This window comes from Notamacropus eugenii, chromosome 1, assembly GCF_028372415.1.
Source record: "Notamacropus eugenii isolate mMacEug1 chromosome 1, mMacEug1.pri_v2, whole genome shotgun sequence".
Classification (NCBI taxonomy): domain Eukaryota; kingdom Metazoa; phylum Chordata; class Mammalia; order Diprotodontia; family Macropodidae; genus Notamacropus; species Notamacropus eugenii.
The window spans coordinates 77,499,149-77,521,381 of NC_092872.1; the positions used below are offsets into that span (position 1 = coordinate 77,499,149).

Here is a 22,233-nt window from a genome sequence, read left to right on the forward strand (position 1 = left end):
TGTGAGGACCCAAAGTTATTGTCTGCATTATGTCAAATTCTTGGTCTGTCTAATACCTTCAATAAAACTTACATTTTTTAGGCATGCCAAAAATATTGCCACACTTATTTAAATGATTGAAATATAAAATATTCTCTTTTTTTTTGGCATTCATGAAGTGACTCAAAAGTATTGAGAACAAATTTAAACAAATATGCATTTACATGAGTGTTTTCCACTTTAAATCCACTAGCCAAGCCTCACAAGAAAATGAATATCATTTCTTTATAGACTCACACTCTGTATTTGACCCAAAATCCTCACCTTAGTCACTAGGTTTGTCTTCAGATGACTTTTAATTGCTTGCATATTCAGAGCAACACTTTACAGATGAAGATTTGTCACCACTGAGGACAGTCAGAAGAATGGGCTGCAGGGTCTGAAGGCAATTACCCAAGATGAAATCCAGAAATGTTTTGTGTAATGTCAGTCCCAATGAAGTAAATATCTGGTTTGAAGATGGCATCTCTCACTTGGATATGTAATTTCTAATATGTTCAAAAATCAGTTATGTGTGTGCCTTGTGTAATATGAAATGTTTTCGCAAAGACTAGCAAATACAGCGAATTTTTAAAATAACATTTTACTTTGCCTATGTAGAGATAGCCAACCTAGATTCTTTCGAGTAGGTTAATTAGACAATGACTTGATAAATTTTGACCTATTTATGTAACCACAGAACGGAAGAGTTGGAAGGAAACAGAAAGGCAATTTAGCCCAGTGTGTCTCAAATCAATTTGGCCACCCATTGGGAATTGACATATATTGACAGACTGTAAATACTGATTACCATCTTCATGGTGAAATCTAGGAATATGTTATACTCCTATGATAAATGAGAAGTGGGGAAGTTTTGTAGCAAAATAGAGGAAATTCAGTCTGTTTTCGTGTTTGGAAAAGTCCCATTTAATAAGTATTTTTGATACATGATTTTATACTTAATATTTTAAGCAAAAATATCACTAGTATAAAATCTTTCTCATGGAAATGAATTTACATTGTCCAGAATATTAGAGTGTTGCCTAAAATGGTTTGGGAAATGTTGGCTTGGTCTATTCCTTCATTCTGACAGATAGGGAAAACTATGGTCCAAAGAAAGTAAGTCACTTGCCCAAGAATACACAGCAGATTAGTGCCCGAGCTGGCACTGAACCCTCGTCTCCTGACTCGGTCTTTGTTCTCTCCCCTGAGCCACACTACCTCTCTCTGTGCCACTAAGAAGGGTTTGCATTATTCTGGGTGTTGCAGTGATAGCCAGATTGTTGGCTGGACACATACATTAGGAATCCATTCTGTCCCAAGGGAAGCTTCCTTTGAGCACTGAGTTTTGCATAAAGCACAGAAAGTCTGGGAAGCATGACAGGAATGAAGCTTTGCTAACACGAGAAGGAGAGTCGCTGGGAAAGGGAGTCTTCTTGGCTCCTGCATGGGTTTCTCCTTGCAGATTTGATGTGTGTGTGTGTGTGTGTGTGTGTGTGTGTGTGTGTGTGTGTGTGTTTTCTCAGTAAAAGAGTGAAAACAGTTGGTAGCTAATATGGTCTTTGGCCTGAGTTTCATTAACCTTGGCTCTGCCTAGTGTTGCCCTCCAGCTCTTTAGAAATGTGGTCCCCAGAAGTGGCTGATCGGAAACATAGGGTGTAATGTCATCTGTGTTTGGGGAACTGTGTGAGAAGTTTGCTGGTTTTTCACGGGACTTAGGCCAGTCCTCTGTGTGGAGCATGTTTTTTATTAATGTCTTCTCTGTGTTTCTGTCCCATAGGAGTTAAAAGAAGAATTCACTCGTATCCTGACAGCCAATAACCCACACGCTCCCCAAAACATCGTCAGATTCAGCTTTAAAGTAAGTGTCCTTTGAGCTGTCTGCTTGCAGCTTGTGTCAAAGGGAGTAGATCCAGTACAGGATCATTTCATAGGTCAGAAAGATATAATGGATTTCAAAAACCCTTTAAGTCTTGTAGTGTTAAGAACTTGGGATTTTACTAGGAAATGGATTTCACTTTTCTTTTTTCAGTATTAGTTTTCCTTGTGGTCTTGTGCTGAGGAATTTTAAGAATTCCTGTTTTTTTTCTAGCAGCAAATTTATACCATAATGGTGCTAGGCTGGATCACTTATAGACTTATAGAATTTTAGAGCAAAAAAGACCTTGAGATTCACTTATTTTACAGATGAAGACAATGGGAAGTTGCATGACTTAACTGTGGTCATTTGTCTGGTTCGTGGCCAAACTAGAACTAATAATGATGATGGTGATGATGATGATGGTGATAGCTGCTAACATTATTATATATCACCTGGTTTTCAAAGCTTTATATTCATTATTTCCTTTGGGTCTCCTAGTAGTCCTTAGAGGTCGGTATAACAGGTACAAGGATTATTTTTTTCATTTGATAGTTGAGGAAGCTGAGGGCCAGTAAGGCTAAGAGACTTTCCTGTAGACAAATGGTCAGGAAATGTCCAAGGTGGGATTCAAACCTAGGCTTTTCTGACTTCAAGTCTAGAACTATGGTCTAGAGTGCCAACTCCCAGGCCAGTGCTCATTCTACTATTCCTCCTACCATTTCCATGGTTCCTAGGAATTTCCTACTTAAGAATTAATGTAAAAGTTTTATTTATGTGTGTATGTGTATCCTATATATGTTTATACATGTATGCATAAATAGGTACCATTCTATGTACTATATATACATATGCATAAATTTGACTCTAAGATGGTGCTCTACCCACTACGCTGCTAGTTGCACACACACACACATACATATATGCACACATATAGATGTGTATATGCATCTATGCATATGTATGTATAGTGTTAACCAGCTGCACACATACGATATATAATATATGAGTTATATATTATATATAGATTAGACTTATATACAGTGCATGTGTGTGTGTGCGTGTGTGTGTGTGCGTGTGTGTGCAGCTAAGTAACATAATTGACAGAGAACTAGGAAGACCTGACATCAGATCCTACTGCAGATATGTGTCCCTGACTGTGTCATTTAACCTCTCTCAGACTGTTTAATAGCACCTTTCTCACAGAATTGTGAGGATCAAATGAAATCATATTTTTAAAACATGTTGCAAACCCTAAAGCATTGCATAAATGCTAGGTTTTATTTTTCCTTACTGTATAATTATTATATTAATGTATAATATTATCATTATTCATTATGTTATGCTACCTGTATACATACGTTATACTAAAATTATTTTGATAATAAATATGAGGATGCCCAGGTGTTGTCCTGATAACTGTTCTCACTGTATAAACTGATTAGGATTTTGTTTTGGCATTGATGGCATCACCTTTGTACAAGATGTGGAAGCTTTGATTATGATGGCTGAGGAAGATTGTTTGGTGTGTTAATACTTCCCAGTCAGGCTCCAGCCTCTGTTTCTAGTCTGATTACACACCCTCCATTCTGTATATTTCTTTACACAGTAGTTTCTTATTCCTGTCTCTGGGAATCTGGTAGATCCCTCCAAGGTTCAGCTCAAGTGCCATCTCTTCTTTGGAGGAGGCTTTCCTGATCCCCTCTCCTTGTTAGCACCTCCTGAAATCCCTTTGTATGCATTTTGTATGCCTTTTTGTACTGATTTTTCTGGGTGCATGCTCTCTTCCCCTTTGCCCAGTAGAGTAAGTTCCTTCAGATCAGGGACCATCTTGTTTGTCTTTGTATCCACAGTGCCTGAGACATAGCAAATGCTTGTTGTCTGATTTACTTTAAAAAAAAAAAGAAAGCACTTGATACAGTAACTCAAACTCCTGCATTCAAGATTCTGTGAATCCTATAAGGTATTTCCTGTGCATTTGTCAGAATCATCCAAGATTCCAAATAGGATGATTGTCATAAATAATTAATCATTATTATCAAGGAAGCCACAGAATGAGGAGTTATACTTGTCAGACATGTTTGCCACTGTCATGGAAGATGCCCAGTTTAGATTTAAAGAAGGGCTCCTTGAGGATACTGATCGGAACTTTCGATTTTAGATTCTAAAGGCTTCTGTTTGTGGATGATGCGCTGATTTCATCAAGCCTCAGGCCGCTGCAGAACCTCCTAAATGAAATCCATAACCCCTCAAAACAAAGTTTGGCCTGCTTATCCACACAGGCAAAATCAAATAGATGAAAAGTGGTTATTGTCCAGACCATGATTTCCAGTTGGGTGGACAAGCCACAGAGAAATTCCTTCTTGGAGGGATACTGGAGGTCTTTAGGCAGAAGGGTGACAGTGTCATCTATGGATTAGGAAGGTTATTTTGGCAACTGTGTGAAGAACATGTTGGAGGGAACAGAGGAAGATAGCAGTTAGGACACCATTAAAAGAATAAAAATAAGAAGTAGTGAGGGAACGAACTAGAATTGCAGTGCAAATGGAGAGGAGACAATGGATTTTAAAGTGTTATGTTATGAAAGTTAAATTGACAGCATTTGGCAACTGAATGAGGGAGAAAGAAGTCAGAGATAAAAGAGATTTCAGGATTGAATGATTGGGAAAATGGCAGTCCCATCAACAGAAATAAAGATGTTGAGAGAAGGGCAGGTTTGAGAAGTCAATTAATTCAATTCTGGATATGTTAAGTTAGAGATGGTGATGGTACTACCAGGAAGGACACCCATGACTCAGGTAGTTCGGCTTCAATATTGGAATGAAATGAGACATTTGTAGACTATCTAACTGTTAACAGGAGTTTTACTTAGCCATAGTATGGAAAGGATACGTTATTGATTAACTAGGTTGCAGTTTCCCTACTTCCATGTTGGTCATGTTGGTCTGCTGGTTAGGAGCCTGAGGAAAGAGTTGCTACCTCCTCATGTGTTGGCTTTTTGTACTTAGGTTATGAGGAAGCTACAATATCAACCCTGTGTCTCAAAGATGGTTTCAATTTCTTTTAAAGAAAAACTTAGCCTATACCTACCAGACATATATTGCTTTTACCACAAAGGTCCCACACAGGCATTTAGATATGTAGGACTAGAGTTCAGGGTAACCATTAGAGCTGGATATTTAGATTTGAGAGTCATCTAAAAAGAGGTGATAATTGAACTGATTGGACCAGATGAGAACTTCAAGGGAAAGGGTTTAGAGAAAGGAGAAGAAGATAAGGAAGATAAGATGGAGCTTTGGTGAACACCCCCACTAAAGGCACAGGAGAAAAACACAAGAGATAGAGAAGGAGCAGTCAGACTGATAAAGAAAAACTAGGAGAACAATTTCATGGAAACCAAGGAAGGAAAGGGTATCCAGGAGTATGAGGTAGTTGATGGTATCAGAATTCGATCCCTTGCAAGGAACGTCTCTCTTCACAGGAAATCCACATAGAAAGAGCTAAATCTCACACATGTTCCAGGGACAGAAAGGAAGAGAGAGGACAGTCTCTCCTTTTAAAATCTGCCATGAGCGTGGTTTTTCCTAGGACAGTGATCAGTTCATTTTGATGTAATCTCTCCCCACCCCCATCCTTTAACCATCACAGTGCCTAGGGTTTGCTATGTCATCTTAAAGCACTAAGCCTTGTGACATTTTTCCACGTTCATCACCTAGGAGCTCAGTGGGTGCAGACCCATCAATCACCATGCATACTCCATGGAGTTATACTCCAGTTCACCTTACTTGACAAGGACAATAGGTTGGAGGGAGGGTGAGGAAGGATTATAGTATCAGAGAAAAATAGTGAAAAATAAGGCAATATATTTGTCCCTGTAGGCAGGGAGCAAGCAGTCAGTAGATGGGGAAAAAGTGAAGCTGAGAGAAGGAATGACTGATGGGCAAGCCAGTTTTGGAAGAAACAGGAGACAAAATTAAGAGCAGAAGTGGAGAGCTGTCTAATTTGTCTTCCACCTTAATATCTATAATAGTCAACAATAGCGAGGAATGCTCAGACAGATGACCCTCAGGGGCTATATGATGCTGAATCATCACAGGAAGATTCTATTTCTTTCATGTCTTGCTTACTAAGGCAAGGGGTAGATTAAAATATTTTAGAAAGTATGTAGCTTCCCTACTACATAAGTAGTACAGAAAGAAGCTGGTGATCAGTTGGGTTATAACAGTGTTGCTATTAAAGGAATTTTATTTCCATAACCTTCATTATAACAGAATTTCCTGTAACATGATGGGCAGGCTGTTAACACCCAGATATCCCATTTGGTCTAGATGTACTTACAGATTACGAACTCACAGTTATTTAGATCAAATGGACTCATTGTGGACCAGCAGGAATTGCAGCATGAAATGAGTAGTGACTGGAAGCGTTCAGGTTTCAAAATATATTTTCATATAAGCCAAAATGTTTATGTTTGTTGGTAAGTTGATAATTTTAAAAATCAATTATGATTATATCAATTATCAATTGATTGATTGTATCAATTATAATCAGACTCCTGCCCCTTATTCTTACTAGCTGTGTCTCCTTGAGCTAGTCACTTAGCCTCTATGCCTCAGTTTCCTTATCTGTACAATGGGGATAATAGTACCTGCCTTACAGGGCCATTATGAGGATCAAATGAGATAACATACGTACTGCATTTCTTAAGACTTCAAGCTAGGTATCATAAGTGAAGGGTTGAGGATTGGCAGGATGAGAATAGTAGTAGTGGCAGCTAGGTGGCACAGGGTATAGAGTATTATATTGGAATTCAAATTCAGCCTCAGACCCTTCCTAGCTGTTTGACCCTTGGCAACTCACTTAACCTTGATTGCTTCCTTCCACCAAAAAAAAAAAGAGTGGTAGTAAAAGATGGCAGAGGAGTTGAGGCTGGAAGGCAATGTTGAACAGGTAAAGGATGCAAAGAAAGGAAAATGAGTCCAGCACAAGAATAATGGACAGGGAAAATGGGGAGAGGGGGTTATAAGTACTATAAGTTTTGCTGAGCATGAAGTTAGAAGGAGTGAGAAAGAGAAGACAGAAAGATGCTATGATCAGAGGAAAAAATTCTGAGCTCAATATCAAGAAAGAGGTACTCTTACAGGTGACAAGAAAAGATGTAGGATATGTATATCCCTGTATCAGTAAGCACCCCAAGGTACACAGGGGGACCTGCTAGCACAGGTTCTTAGATCTGCAATCATAAAAGGAAAGGCAACTTTGGAGGGGTTAACAATCACTTTAATCAAGCACATGTATCAGTCCTTTAACCACGGACATATATCATTCATCTATTTCAGGGGAGTCAATACCCCGAACTTCAAAGAAAATACAGAGAAATTAAAAGTCAATAGACATGCTTCCAAAATATCTGACCATTAACATACATACGTTTTTACCAGAGAGAGAACATCTGGGTTTCTCAAAGCTTGAGGGGCAGGGGTGGCTCGAGAGCAGCTTCCAAGAGTCCTCTTCTGGTCAAGCAAACACTTCTAGTCAGTGAGCCCCAAAGTAAAACCTCACCCTCAGAGTATTTATACACTCTTGAAAGCCAGAGGGCATAACCCTCTGACCTAGTGCCTCAATAGAAAACGCAAAAAGGTACTTGGAACCCTCCTACAAAATAACTCCCCTAATCAAGCTTCCCACATCAATGAGTGGGAAAGAGCCTCCTTAGTCACATTCAAACGGAGGCATTATACTTCTTGATTATATTAAAACAAAAGCAGTAAAAGATCTTATTTTACTTGCCATTAAATCCCTGTGAGAGATTAAGGTAGGATGTGAAACTCTAAGTCATGGAAGTTGAGGAGGCTGAACATGGAAGCCAAGGTGTTTGAGGTGACATCATCAGATGTATTGAAGTCCCTATGTACTAGAGCAGGGGTTAGGAGAGAATAAACTTTAATAGGTACATGGAGTTAGAGCTGGAACCTCTTATTTTACAGATGAAGATAACAGGTCCACTACAATTAAATGAGTGGTCCAGCTAGAAAACAGCTAGAAAGTGTCCGAGACAAGATCAAAGACCAGCACTCTATCCATTATACTGTGCTGCTTAACTCATGTTGATCATCTAACCAGCAGGCAGTCTGGAATTAAGAGCCTTGGATCCAAATCTTAGCTGTGATGCTTACTGTGTGATTGTGCACAAGTCCCTTAGTTTCTTGCTGCCTCAGTTTCCACATTTTATAAAATACAACAGTGTTTGCATTAGCTACGTCATGGTGTTGTTGTGAGGAATGCTATAGAAATGAAAATCATTAACAGATTCTCCCTTTCCATGTAAAGATTCCCTAGGCTATGGCAAAGATGTATTTTGAAGGCTGATCTACTAGCCAAGTAATTGGGATGGTTCCTTAGCTAAGAATCTGCCAGGCAGAAGCTCCACCTACCTGGAGAAAATTTTAGTTTCTAGCTCCTGTAAAACTGTAGTTTTTAATCCTGTAAAATCATGAACTTAGTTATAAGGGGAGCAGATATAGAGATGCAAGGAGGCTATAATGTTAATTACGTTAAAGAGAGTTAAAGGTCTTTCCCACCTGCCTGCCCATTAAGGGAAATTTGATTAGGGGAGATTTGTTTTGTAGGAAGGCTCACACCTTTTGTTAATTTCTAAGGAGGAGCTCATTCTCAAGGGTTGTGATGCCCTCTGCCTCTGAAAAGTGTATAAATACTCTGAGGTAAGGTTTTGTTTTTGGACTTGCTCATTGGACCTGTTTGTTTGGCCAGATTAGACTCTGGGGAGCCTCTAAGGAACACCCTTCCCCTCCTTGAAAACGCTGATGTTGATGCTTCTCTCTCTGGTAATCATGTATTGCTTATTGTCTGCTGGTCTTTATTTTTCTGTATTTTCCCTGAAGTTCAGGATGCTGACTTTTTCCCTTAAACTAAGTGAATAATATATGAGCCCAATTAAAGTAGATTGTTGACCCTCAAAAGTTGCTTTCCTTTTAGAAAAGTACATCTAAGAACCTGTCGAGCAGGCCCTCTTGTGTACACCGGTGTCCTTGCTGTGACAGAGGTCTGTCTTTTTTTCTGGTAGAGGGACCGTAGTTTGTACCTTTCTAAACCCCAACTAGGAGAATGGAAATAATTTTATAGTAGTGAGCACTACGCTAATAGAACAAATGGCATTCCTTGCAAAAAGAAATGTCACACAAGTGCTCAGAAAAAATTCAGTTCTGTACAGATGGACCAAGGTTAGTCTTGGGAAACATCTTTCTAATGAGATTGATATAACTTCTGTCTTGACTCCACCAAGAAGAGGGTCACAGGTCCCATCTGAATCTGTCTCATTTCTGGCTCATCTCTACGTGAATTCCAATCAGTTCACCCACAACCAAACAGATTAGCAATAACTATTGTGAACACAAATCATATATCATGAGCATATAAGGACATCAATGAGAATGACTTCTGAATCCAAAAGCAGGGTAGCTGGATCATTCTCCCCTTTCCCTTCCCAGTGGTAACAGTCCCCCATCCGCATATACACTTACAACACCAATAAGACAAGTCTCATAGTGTGAATGGAGCTAGAGAATAACTTTTGCTTCATAGGAGAAATAATAATAATAGTTTCAAAAAAAGAGAGAGAATGCCTATATGCAAATGAGGCATTGAATTTGTGTTTTGTGAAAATGGAAATGTCCCTTGGTGGCAGAAAAGCGCCTTGTCTCTCATTTAAAGTTCTGCACTGCTCCTCTTCTGTCTGTGGAAATTGTAATGAAGTTATGCTGTAGATTTATTTACCCAAGCATTCTTTTATTGCATCATTTCCAGAAACCATTTAGAAATATTAAGTCTGAATAGCAGTATACAAGCATCTTATCTTAGATTATCTTATTGATTATTCTAAGACTTATAACCTAAAATTGTTCAAGTTCTTCAGGAAAAAAAGCCAATCACATCCATCCAAACATAAGAATTTGGGAGGAGAAAAAACAAAAAAGCAACCATCCCCTTCTCTTTCATTCTCTAGGTTAAAGTAACAGGATGATGTAATAGTAAATGCTTTCTTTTCCTATGAAACTTTCCTGGAAACCTTCTAAGGCTATTAACACACTAGGATGGCAAATTGGCCCATTAATAAAGCTCTTCAATAGAGCGGAAGCTGAGCTAGAGAATGCCTGACCCCTAGAGCCAGGCAGCTTGGCTCATGCCCAACGGTGGTCAGTGTTTTGGACTATTTCGCATAGAAACAAAGCTTAGCAAATTGACCAGACTATCCCTTCTGCACACTGCAACACCCTGTCTCTGTCAAATCAGATAATTTATGGAAAGCACTTTGCAAACCTTAAAGAGTTACATAAATGTCAGTTGTTAGAAATATTACTATCAACTGCGGACTGATTCCTAACTGACAAGAAATCCCATTACTGTCCCACACATTTCACAGAGGTCCTCATTTGTAGCCTTCCTTTTAGATTAAGTAAGAACAAGTTAAGGTGAATTGTGTGGTTATCTGCAAGATTTTCATTTTGAAGATTTTATTTCAGAGTACAAATTAATAATAATGAAGAGGCCTGGCCCCTGAAGTTGCCCTTTTCACCGAGGAACTGAATGCATTTTTCCTATTCCCAGTGAGTAAAAGCAGGATCCCACCTGGCCCTGACTGGCAAATGGGAACTCTATCAGGATGCAGTTTGTCAACTCTTCATACAGTATTTCAAAAACCTTATCTGCGCATGAGTTCCACATGGGTGCCTTCAAAAAGCACTCAGTTCCTTTTTTATTTGTAATATTGTTTGTTTACATTTCCTAACTAGGGAGGCAGTGGTGGTGGTGGTAGTTTGAAATTGTTGGAATAGAAGGAAGGGTTGGCTCTCAATGTCATAGGGAAGTTCTCCTGCCAATCCTCACACTGCATCAGCCTTCCACACTTGGGATCTCTCTTCTGATGGGGTAACCTATAGGCAGGGCCAAGGCCATTTTTTAGGGAGCCTGCAATCTGAGACTTAGGATTCCTAAGGCTCTGTTTCTTTCAGATCCCTTGTAAATAGGATGAGAATTCAGATTTGTTGGCTACCCAAACTGATTATTTTGTTTGTTTAACAGTATTACATCGTATATTCACTTTTTTTCAAGCGATTTCCAATGTGTAGCAGACTGTTTCAGTTACTGATTCCTAATGTTCATTTATTCCAATAGAAATCAGTGAGTTTTTTCACTAGACTCCCCAATATACCTGTTTAGCTCAGTTACTGGTCATTCTAACCCTCCCAGCCCACCACCCCACACATTTTCTACCCCAACACCCCATTTCAAAGGGATTGGTATCCTTTCTAGCAGGATACCAGGCTGGGTGAGATTTCTTTCGTTCAGCCACACGTGGCAGAGTACATTTTGAAAGATCCAGTAGTGAACTTTCAGTCAGTACAAGGGAGCTTTCACAATCAATGAACCTCTCTCCCACCCCTCCCACTGAAGGCCACAAACTTCTTATTCCTTTTTGGTTCTCTGAACCAAATCATCCCCCTTCTGCCACTGCCATTCTGTTAAGATGGGATGTGCCCACTTCTCACACACCCACATCCATCTTTCCCTTCTACTGAATGTCTTCATTTACAACAAACTTCAGAATTCTGTTTTCTAGGCTTCATAAATGCATGTATACAAATGCATAAATATTACTAGCATCAGATGATTAAAATTATCTTTAAAAGAAATCCACCCAATCCCAAACTGAATGATAACAACACCTATCTCCATGCATTTGTACAAGCTGTTCCCTGTACTTGGAATGAACTCCCTTTTCATCTCTTATGTCTCAGAAATCTGTATGCTGGAAACATAAAACAACTGGCCCTTGGAAACAGACACACCTGTAAGCTGAACAGGCTTTTACGTTTAATCTGCATCATTAACATTTTCTCCATCCCTTTCTTAAGTCTAGACAGTCAGTGAAGCATCAGTTCAAGCCCTGATGTGTAGCATTTGTTCATTTTCAAGGTGTAAATGCCTACACTGACAGTTTAACTGGACTTTCCTAAGCTAATCAGAGCGAGCTCCAGCGCACCTCTGCTCTAAATGCTTGTTTTTTTGTATGACCCAACTTGGATGCAGTCTAGCCTTCTCTGGTCCTCCTGGCTATTCATATTTTTTCTGTCCTCAGTTTTCCTTGCACTATCTTCATATGTGCATATCTCCTCTCTCCCTAGAACTATGTAAGCAAAGGACTGTTTCAGTTTTGTCTTTGTATCCCCAAATATAGTACGATGGCCTTACACAATTTAAGGGCTTATTATTTTGGATTGAATTGAATCAAGGAAAAATAAGGAAAGGTAAATTAGCTTGATTCACTTAAAATCGCAATTCCATCCATTGCACGGATCACCTGCCAGCAAAATTCAAAAAAGATAACCCCTTTTTTGTATGTCTCTGTACCCCACAGAGGTGAAGTCAGATGCTATGAACATCAAAGACAGCCTTGAAGGGGAAAAGAAGAGGGATCCTAAAAAGACACCAGGCAACCTGAGAAGAAGGGTGGGGACAGTGAGGTAGCCAGCCCCAGCATTGCTTTGCCTGAACATAGACTTTTTTTTTTTTAAAGTAATTAGCAGGTCTTGTCCTGTTGACCTTACGTGTCTGATTTCTTGCCTTAAGCATGGCTCAGCTTGAAAGTCTAATAACTGTAGAAACCAACATCTATAGCCTTGGGCTGTTTGAAATTGGACAAGTATTTGAAAGGTAGCCTATTCCAAATATGACTGTAGTCTTATGGGACATATCTGTAATAGTGTATGAACAAAAAGATCAGTGATGCATTTGTGGATTAGGAAAGAATTCCCATCTGTCCTTGGGGAGCCAATCTATTAGAAATGATTCCAGGAAAGATGATAAACTGAGAATTTATTTATTATCATTGGATGTGTAGCCCCCACATTCTTTATGGCTTTTTAAAATGGTATTCTTTTTTAATGGGCCAAAGGGATTCCTGACTGGAAGAGATGAATCTGGGGTTGTCTTCCTGCTTAGTTGACCATAGGCATGGCAGCACACCATGTTAGCATCCTTGTGTATAATTGGGCCCTTTTCTGGGGTTCTTTGAGGTTCAGTGTCTGGAATCATTGCCATGGAGTTAATGACAGTGAGATGGACCTCCCTTCTATTCAAACTATTTAAGTTTCTTCACCTATCTTGGGGGACAAGAATTTTTACTTTCATGGGCCAGAAAGGGGCATCCCAAGGCCAAATTGTTGTTGACAAAGAAAGCAAAGCAGAGTTTGAGTAAATTCAAGCCAAGAGAAAAAATGTCCTTCTTCTGAATTACTCAGGTATGACCTAAGATGACTCTCCTAAATAAGCAGGGTCAGTGCTGAGACTGAGACACTAGACTGGAGTTTTGCTCTGAAATGTAAAATAAACTATTTCTATAATTACTATTAGAATTTATAGTCATCATTATTTCTCCCTAGAGTTTCTGACTAGTGACAAAAGTACAGACATGGCAATAGGGAGAAATCGCTTCCAGCACACCTCTGTGACTAACTTGGGTGAACTTGGGCAATTCACTTAACCTCATTCTCATTTGTTAAAAGGGTTGTACTGATGATTGCTAAGCTTCTTTCTACCTCAAAACATTGATAATCCTAATATTCCTTCTTAGTGTGAGAAAAACCTGATAAGCAAAGGCAGTGGCAGGACAGAAAAAGGGTAGGGGCTGAGAAGCCAGGAGAATGGTGGTACCACAAACATAAACAGGGAAGTCAGAAAGAGAAGTCATTGTTGGAGAAAAGAGAGTGAGTTTAGTTTTGAACTTGGAGGCACCAATAGGATCCATGGGTAGAGATGAAGAGCTGGAACTGGAATGAAGATATGGAGCTAAGAAAAGGTCAAAACATGGATTTGGGATCTATATGCATAAGGTTGGTCACTGAAGTCATAGGAATGGCTTTTTGATATGACATGCTTTTGCCAGCCTTTTTACTCTTATAATTAGCTGGAAAGCCACATAAATACAGTGGCTTAATAGAGTCCTTCCCTCTCTCCCCACCCTCCACCCTCTTGATGGTAAAATACTTCTACCAGGGATATTGGTCCTTTCTAGTTGGTAGCAGTTGATTTACATTTGAAAGTGTAATCATGGTCAGAAAATTAACTTGGTGAAAATCCTGCTGTAACTCTTCACATGTACATTTTTTTCTTTTCTCTTTCAACAAAAGCCTTTGTTGCTGCTCAATTTATTAACAATAAACTCTAGCTGAGCATCTTCTCCTTGGAATACTCTAGTAAGGGACCTAAAATCACTCTGCATGGTACCAGTCCTAGGCTTAAAATCTTACGTTGAATAAAACTTGAACAAATCAATTTCCTTTCCTATAGTATTTAAATTGTTTTCTAGGCAATGGAGCTCTGTATGAGTTCACTTGATCTGAAAATCTTTTGAGTGAGTGGCAATGTGACATACTGCAAAGAAAACTTGTTTGTTCCTAGTTCCACCACTTATTACATATGTGACTTTCAGTGATCTGTCTGAAGCCTTAATCTTCTCATCTAGAAAATGAGAATTCATAATAGTACTTGCACTTCAAGGGTTATGTTGATAAGCAATTAAAATAATGTAGGCAAATGTTGTATAGGAATACCAGTTATCATCACCATCACCATCACCATCATCGTCGTCGTCATTGTCATTTTAGAGTGTAAAGAACCCAGAAGAGCCTATTTTCTCAAATGGTTGTGAGGATCAAATGAGATAATGGGCATGAAAATATTCTATAATCGAAAAAGTACTCTGGAAATGTAAGCAGTTATTCTATAGTAGTAGTTGCATTGAAGATCAACCTACCCTGTCTCCTGAGTGAAATTAATCCATTCCATGGTTTAACTGACCTGTGGGTTTTCTTTTGCTTCATTCATTGGATAAGCTGAATGCATTACTACTGGCATTTCTTTTAGATATCTTTGGTACTCCTTCTTGAATACCTTGATAAAGAAACAAATCTTCTCTTTGCTTGCTAACAGCAAACAATAATGGCAGCTAGGTAGTGCATTAGATAAAGCACTGGACTTGGGATCAGGGAGACTCATGTTCATGACCTCAAATCAGACACTTACTAGCTGTGTGATTCTGGGTAAGTCACTTAACCCTGTTTGCCTCAATTTCCTCATCTGTAAAATGAGCTACAGAAGGAAATGGCAAACCACTCTTGTGTCTTTGTTAAAAAAAATCCTAAATGGAGTTAGAGTGAGTTAGACATGACTGAAATAAGAAGACTGTTCTAAGGTTTGAGATCACTTTACAAATGTTATTGCATTTTATCCCCACAACCATGATGGGAGGAATATCTTGAGAGGGAGGTGATATTATTAACCTCGTTTTACAGATGAGGAACCTGAAGCACAGAGGGGTTAAATGATTTGTTATGGCCACACAGCTAGAGTAATAGTCTGAAGTTGTATTTGATCTCAGTCGTATTGAGTCCAAGAATGCTTTCTCCTCTCTACCACCCTTGCTCCACAGTAGGTAGCAAGGAAATTAGCAAAAAGTTCTAAGGATGCAATCATATTTAACTTTTACTTTGTATTAATGATTAGGGATTGTGCCCCCTATCTATAAGTATTCCCCCAGGATTTATTCCAGGCTATACTCTTTTCTCTCTCAATGACCTTGTCAATTCCTATGAGTTTAATCACCATCTCTACAGCATCTATCCCCTTTTTTTCCCATGAACTTCAATCATACTTTACCAGTTGCTTATTGGACGTTTCAAACTGAATGTTCTGGAGACATTTCAAATTCAACATACCTAAAACAGAATTTATTCTCTCCTCCATTCTACTCTGCCTCCAAACCCACCCTTCTTCCAAATTTCCCTGTTTTTTCCCCAAGACATCATGGTTTTTCAGTATCCTACGTTCATGAACCTTTGCATTATTCTCAATTCCTCACTCTCACTCCACATATCCTATCAGTTGCCAAATCTTACTGCTTTATAACATCTCTTTCAGCCCCTTCTCTCCACTCACCATCATGGTTCAGGCACTTATCACCTCTTACCTAGATTATTTAAGTGAGTTCCTAACTGGTTTTTCTGCCTCAAATTCCTCCTTGCTCCATTCATCCTCCAAAATCTTGCCCAAGTGACTTTCCTTAAGTACAAGTCTGATAATATCACTGTCCTACTCAACAATCTGCAATGGCTTCCTATTGGATTTTGAATCAAATGTAATTTCTTCTCTTTAACTTCTAAAGCCCTTTATAACTTGGCCCTAGTCTGTCTTTCGAGCTTCACTGGACATTGCCATACCTCCTGTACTTTGAGATACAGCCAAACTTGACTTCTATCAATTTCTTACACATCACCCTTTACTTCCTATCTCCAGACCTTTACATTGACCATCTCCTGTTCCCAGAATGCCCTCCCTCCTCCTCTTTCTCCCTCTCTCTTTCCTTCTTGCTCTCCTTCCCTCAGTCTTAGAGAGCCTTCTTTCTTCTAGGCATAATAACTCAAGTAACACTTTCTATATAGGAAGCCTTCCCTTATCCCCTCAAAGCTAGTACTCCTCCCTTTTAAACTACCTTGCATTTAACTACTTTGAATATATTTTTATTTATTTACTTGTTATCTATGCTGTACATATTATATATGTCTTATTGTCTCTAGTATTAGAATATAAGCTCCTTGTGAGCAGAGATTGTTTTATTGATTTTATTTGTAACACCTAGCATGGTACCAGGCACACCGATCTAACATTTATGCTGCATGTCTGGCCCATGTCCTTGGGTATCAAAACATTATTGACATTTTCTGACTAATAAAAGTTTTGCTATGTTTGCTTTGGGAAACAAATGTGAACTCAATTCTCTTCCCCTCCCCTTCCTTCATAAAATATTGAACCTGCTGACCTGACTCAGTGTTCTCTCTCCTTAGGAAGGAACGTATAAACCTATAAGTTTTGTAGACCAACTAGCAGTCCACTTCAGCTTGGTTGGGAACATGATCCCCAAAGACTCAGATGAAGGCAGAAGGCAAAATTATCGAGCTGAAATGGCACCAGGTAAGTTTCTCAGTCAACCCAGAGACAGCTGTGAAAATGATAGATTCCCTATTCTTCAACAACTCTCAAGCAGAAACATGGAGTCTGCTTCAGCTATAGCAAAATGGAAGCATCTGATTATCCTGTCCTTGAATGAGAAGTACCAGAACTTTCAGGACTACGCTTTGATGGCTGTAACAGCAATGGCAACTTGTCAAATGTTCATGGATATAAACCAGTAGAAAGGCATGAGTCCGAGTAATATGAGCTCAAGGGCTCTCAAATGGGTAGAGTTCAATCAAATGTCTTTTCTTTCTTTTTTAAAGAAGGTTCTCAGGAGGTTGAGGAGGTGCAGCCTTCAGAAACAGAAGGTGGTGGTGAAGGTGGAGAAGGTGAAGAAGGTGGAGAAGGTGGTGAAGGTGGAGAAGGTGAAGAACCAAAGGAAGCAGGAAGCCAAGGGGACGTTCCGGTAAAGTATTTGGTTCCAGACCTGTAGATGTTGGAGCTCAAGTGAGCAGAGCAGCTTTCAGACTGAACAGACTCATTTTATAGATGAGGACACCCAGGAAAAAGAAGTGTCTCACCCAAGGTTCCCTAGATAATTAGTGACAGTACTAGAACTTCATTCAACACACACTGATTCTCTTGGGAAAATCTTTTAAAGTGAAAAAAAAATGAATTTTACGTGTTGATTATACCTGGGACTGTGTTCTAAGTTATACATGCATCAAATAAACCACAGCTTACTGGATCACAAGATGCATCTATTGAAGATGAATCCCTTTTTCAAGGATCTGGGATTTTGTCAGTCTGGATATTCTCCTTGCTTACACAAATTGAAAGCATTTTATGAGCTAGGAAACTATAGTTCAAGAATTTCTGTGGCCAAAAAATATCCACCACCCTACAACCAATCTGGTAATAAGCTCCCATGCATTTAGCCCTTGTGGGCCATAAACAAAGCTTTTCAGCATGAAGTGGGATCTGTCAGTTTGCATTTTACTAGCATAACCTCCATGCCATTACAAAGCCTCAGAGTAGGGCTATAGTGCAGTCTAGATATAATAGCCATTAATTAAACATAAGAAATTATAATTTTGCTTGCCATCTATGGATGTGGGAGAGCTTGGGGTGGGGGGAAGTATCATTCAGGTGGCCAAGATTGCTTTAAAAAGCTGTCCAGGGAAATTAAATTGACTTATTCTTATTCAGTTAACATTTACTGAATGTCAGCAGTATGTGTGAGACACCATGCTGGGTGGGCAAAGTGGGAAACAGGGTGGATGGTTCAAAGAAGAGAGAACTACAGGGCTTACAGTTATGCAGAAAAGATAAGACACAAATACAAATGACTGAAACAAAGCAGAGGGTGAAAAGTGTCATCAGAGAAGCAAAAGCATAGTGCAATGAGAATTCTTAGGAAGAAGCTATTTAAAACAGAGGATCTTAATCTTTTTTGTGTGTCATGGATCCCTTCTGTAGTGCAGTGAAAACAATGGATCCATCTTCAGAATAATGTTTTGAAATGCTTCAAATGAAATGCATAGGATTATACAAAGGAAACTAATGATATTGAAATAAGGTTATTAGCAACAACCACCATAATTCCAGAGAACTGATGCTGAAATATTCTACCTTTCTCCTAACAAGGGCAATGGCCTCAGGGTACAGATTGACACAAGGCAAATGAGGAAATTTGTTTTGCTTGTCTATGTATATTTCTTACAAGTCTTCCCCCTCCCCCCGCCCAAAATGAGAGGGAAGTGGGAGGGAGAAAAATTAAGTGAAATAAGTTAAAAATGAGAAATATACTTATCAATACACATACATACATACATATATGTATGTATGGGCCCATGAACTTATTATATATGTATGTATATGTTGGTTGGTTGTTGTCCTTCATCTTCAAAGAGGACCAAAATGACATCACCATGGATAAAGTGAAGTTTCTGTGTGTCCGACTGTGGCTGATCAAACCAATATGAGTTTGGAATGCTTTATCACAGGTTGGGCACAGATAATCCGTGTGAATATTTGGGGTGGATATCCCAAATTTGCACATCTTGTGCTTACTTTGTGTTGTCTCAATTCTGCTTTGCTCAAAGAGCACAGCACCGTTTCTGATGTGGGCACGTCATGCTGAACAGTCCTGTGCCAGTGTCTCCCTTGTTGCACAGTGAAATCCAAAGTTCTTGAGAGAGACCTTGAAAGTGTCCTTGTATCATTTCTTCTGGCCATCATGTGATCGCCTGCCCCATGCAAATTCTCCCTAAAATAGTCTCTTTTTTTCCATTTTTTAAATTTATTTTAAGTTTTCAACATTCATTTCCACAAAATTTTGAGTTCCAAATTTTCTCCCTGTCTCTCCCCTCCCCCCAGCCGAAAACACCTTGCATTCTGATTACCCCTTCCACCAGTGTGCCCTCCCTTCTAACACCCCTCCCTTTCCTTATCCTCATCTTCTCTCTTGTCCTGTAGGGCAAGATAAATCTCTATACCCCATTTCCTGTATATCTTATTTCCCATTTGTATGCAAAAACAATTCTCAACATTGGTTCCTAACACTTTGAGTTCCAACTTCTCTTCCTTCCTCCCTCCCCATCCATCCCTACTGAGAAGGCAAGCAATTTAATATAGGCTATATATGTGTAGTTTTGCAAATGACTTCCGTAATAGTCATGCTGTAGAAGACTAACTATGTTTCCCTTGATCCTATCCTGCCCCCCATTTCTTCTATTCTCTCTTTTGACCTTGTCCCTTCCCAAGAGTGTTTACTTTTAATTGCTCCCTCCTCCCATTTGCCTTCCCTTCCATCATCCCCACCCCCTACCCTGCTTATCCCCTTCTCCTCTACTTTCCTGTAGTGTAAGATAGATTTTCATATCAAATTAAGTGTGCATATTATTCCTTCCTTGAGCCAAATGTGATGAGAGTAATCTTCACTTTTTCTCTCTCACTGCCTTTTCCCCTTCATTGGAAAAGCTTTTTCTTGCCTCTTCTGTGAGAGATAATTTGCCCCATTCCATTTCTCCCTTTCTCCTCCCAATATATTCCTCTCTCACCCCTTAATTTTATTTTTTTAGATACGATCCCTTCCTATTCAACTCATCCTGTGCTCTCTGTCTCTCTCTTTCTCTCTCTCTCTGCGTGTGTGTGTGTGTGTGTGTGTGTGTGTGTGTGTGTGTGTGTAAAATACCTCCAACTACCCAGATACTGAGAAAAGTTTCAAGAGTTACAAATATTATCTTTCCATGTAGGAATGTAAACAGTTCAATTTTAATAAGTCCCTTGTGATTTCTCTTTCCTGTTTACCTTTTCATGCTTCTCCTGATTCTTGTGTTTGAAAGTCAAATTTTCTTTTCAGCTCTTGTCTTTTCAACAAGAATGCTTGAAAGTCCTCTATTTCATTGAATGACCATTTTTTCCCCCTGAAGTATTATATTCAGTTTTGCTAGGTAGGTGATTCTTGGTTTTAATCCTAGTTCCCTTGACTTCTGGAATATCCTATTTCAAGCCCTTCAATCTCTTAATGTAGAAGCTGCCAGATCCTGTGTTATCCTGATTGTATTTCCACAGTACTCAAATTGTTTCTTTCTAGCTGCTTGCAATATTTTCTCCTTGACTCTGGAATTTGGCTACAATATTCATAGGATTTCTCTTTTTGGATCTCTTTCAGGAGGTGATTGGTAAATTCTTTCAATATTTATTTTGCCTTCTGGCTTGAGAATATCAGGGCAGTTTTCCTTTATAGTTTCATGAAAAATGATGTCTAGCCTCTTTTTTTGTTCATGATTTTCAGGTAGTCCCATAATTTTTAAATTGTCTCTCCTGGATATATTTTCCAGGTCAGCTGTTTTACCAGTTAGATATTTCACATTATCTTCCATTTTTTCATTCTTTTGGTTTTCTTTTATAATTTCTTGGTTTCTCATAAAGTCCTTAGCTTCCATCTGTTCCATTCTAATTTTTAAAGAACTATTTTCTTCAGTGACCTTTTGAACCTCCTTTTCCATTTGGCTAATTCTGCTTTTTAAAGCCTTCTTCTCCTCATTGGCTTTTTGGACCTCTTTTGCCAATTGAGTTAGCTTATTTTTAAAGGTATTGTTTTCTTCAGCATTTTTTTGGGTCTCCTTTAGCAAGCTGTTGACTTGTTTTTCATGATTTTCTTGCATCTATCTCATTTCTCTTCCCAATTTTTCCTCACCTCTCTTGATTTTCAAAATCCTTTTTGAGCTCTTCCATGGTCTGAGACCATTGCATATTTATTTTGGAGGTTTTGGATGCAGAAGTCTTGACTTTTATGTCTTCTTCTGATGGTAAACATTGTTCTTCCTGTCAGAAAGGACAGGAGAGAATACCTGTTCACCAAGAAAGTGACCTTATGGAGTCTTATTTTTTTCCCTTTTTTGGGCATTTTCCCAACCAGTTACTTGACTTATGGATCTTTTGTCAAGAGTAGGGTATACTCTGGGGACCTGTAAGTTCTCAATTCCTCCTAGGTGGCACAATCAAGGGAGAGGAGTTTACTCAGGGTCCTCCGTCTCTATCATGCTCTAGGACCATGCTCAGGGCTGAGATTCAGATCAGCTGCTCAATTCCCCCAGGGGCATAAGCTGAGCTGCTCCAACAATGTACCCAGGCTGGTGCCATGGCTGCTTGCTGCTGCTGCTGCTGCTGCAGCTCCTGCCATCGCCACCCCAGCAGCTGCCTGGACCTAGAACTAGGGGAGGACCCTGCTTCCTTTTTGCTCTAGCTGAAAAAGCCCTTTCACTGACCTTTAGTACCTGTGGGTTAAGGGATCTGTGAACCACCACTTCTGCTGGGGATTCTGTCCCTGAAGCCTGCTCCAGTCCTGCTCCTCCCGGTGTTGTGCGGCCAAGGCTGGGCTTGGCTCTGCTCCACGTCCAATGTGACAGACCTTTGCTGTCATCCTTCCAGGGTTCCCTGGGCTGGAAATCTCCTCCACTCCATTGTTCTGTGACTTCTGCTGCTTTAGAATTTGTTGAGAATCTTTCTTTACAGGTATTTTATGGGCTCTGGGGGAAGAGCTAGAGTATGTGCATCTTACTACTCCACCAGCGTGACTCTGCTCCCCCTAAAATAGTCTTTTTGGCAAGTGTACATTTTGCATTTGAACAGTGTGAATAGCCCATCAGAGTTGTGCTCTCTGAAGCATAGTTTGAGTACTTGGTAGTTCAACTCAAGCAAGGACTTCAGTGTCTGGTACCTTATCCTGCTAGGTGATCCTCAGAATCTTCCTAAGACAGTTTAAATGGAAGCAATTCAGTTTCTTGGCATGGTGCTGGTAGACTGTCCATATTTCACAAGCA

At 39.4% G+C, this 22,233-nt stretch overlaps 1 protein-coding gene across 3 annotated transcripts in view; it reads left to right on the forward strand.

Moving 5' to 3' along the window:
* The window catches only part of DNAI1 (dynein axonemal intermediate chain 1), a 276,867-nt gene that overhangs the window by 55,462 nt on the left and 199,172 nt on the right, over nucleotides 1-22,233 (forward strand). For all 3 annotated transcript variants that reach the window (XM_072606216.1, XM_072606224.1, XM_072606235.1), the window contains 3 exons: nucleotides 1,799-1,879; nucleotides 16,795-16,921; nucleotides 17,227-17,369. In XM_072606216.1, the coding sequence (XP_072462317.1) occupies nucleotides 1,799-1,879; nucleotides 16,795-16,921; nucleotides 17,227-17,369 (351 nt within the window). The remainder of the gene's footprint in view (nucleotides 1-1,798; nucleotides 1,880-16,794; nucleotides 16,922-17,226; nucleotides 17,370-22,233) is intronic.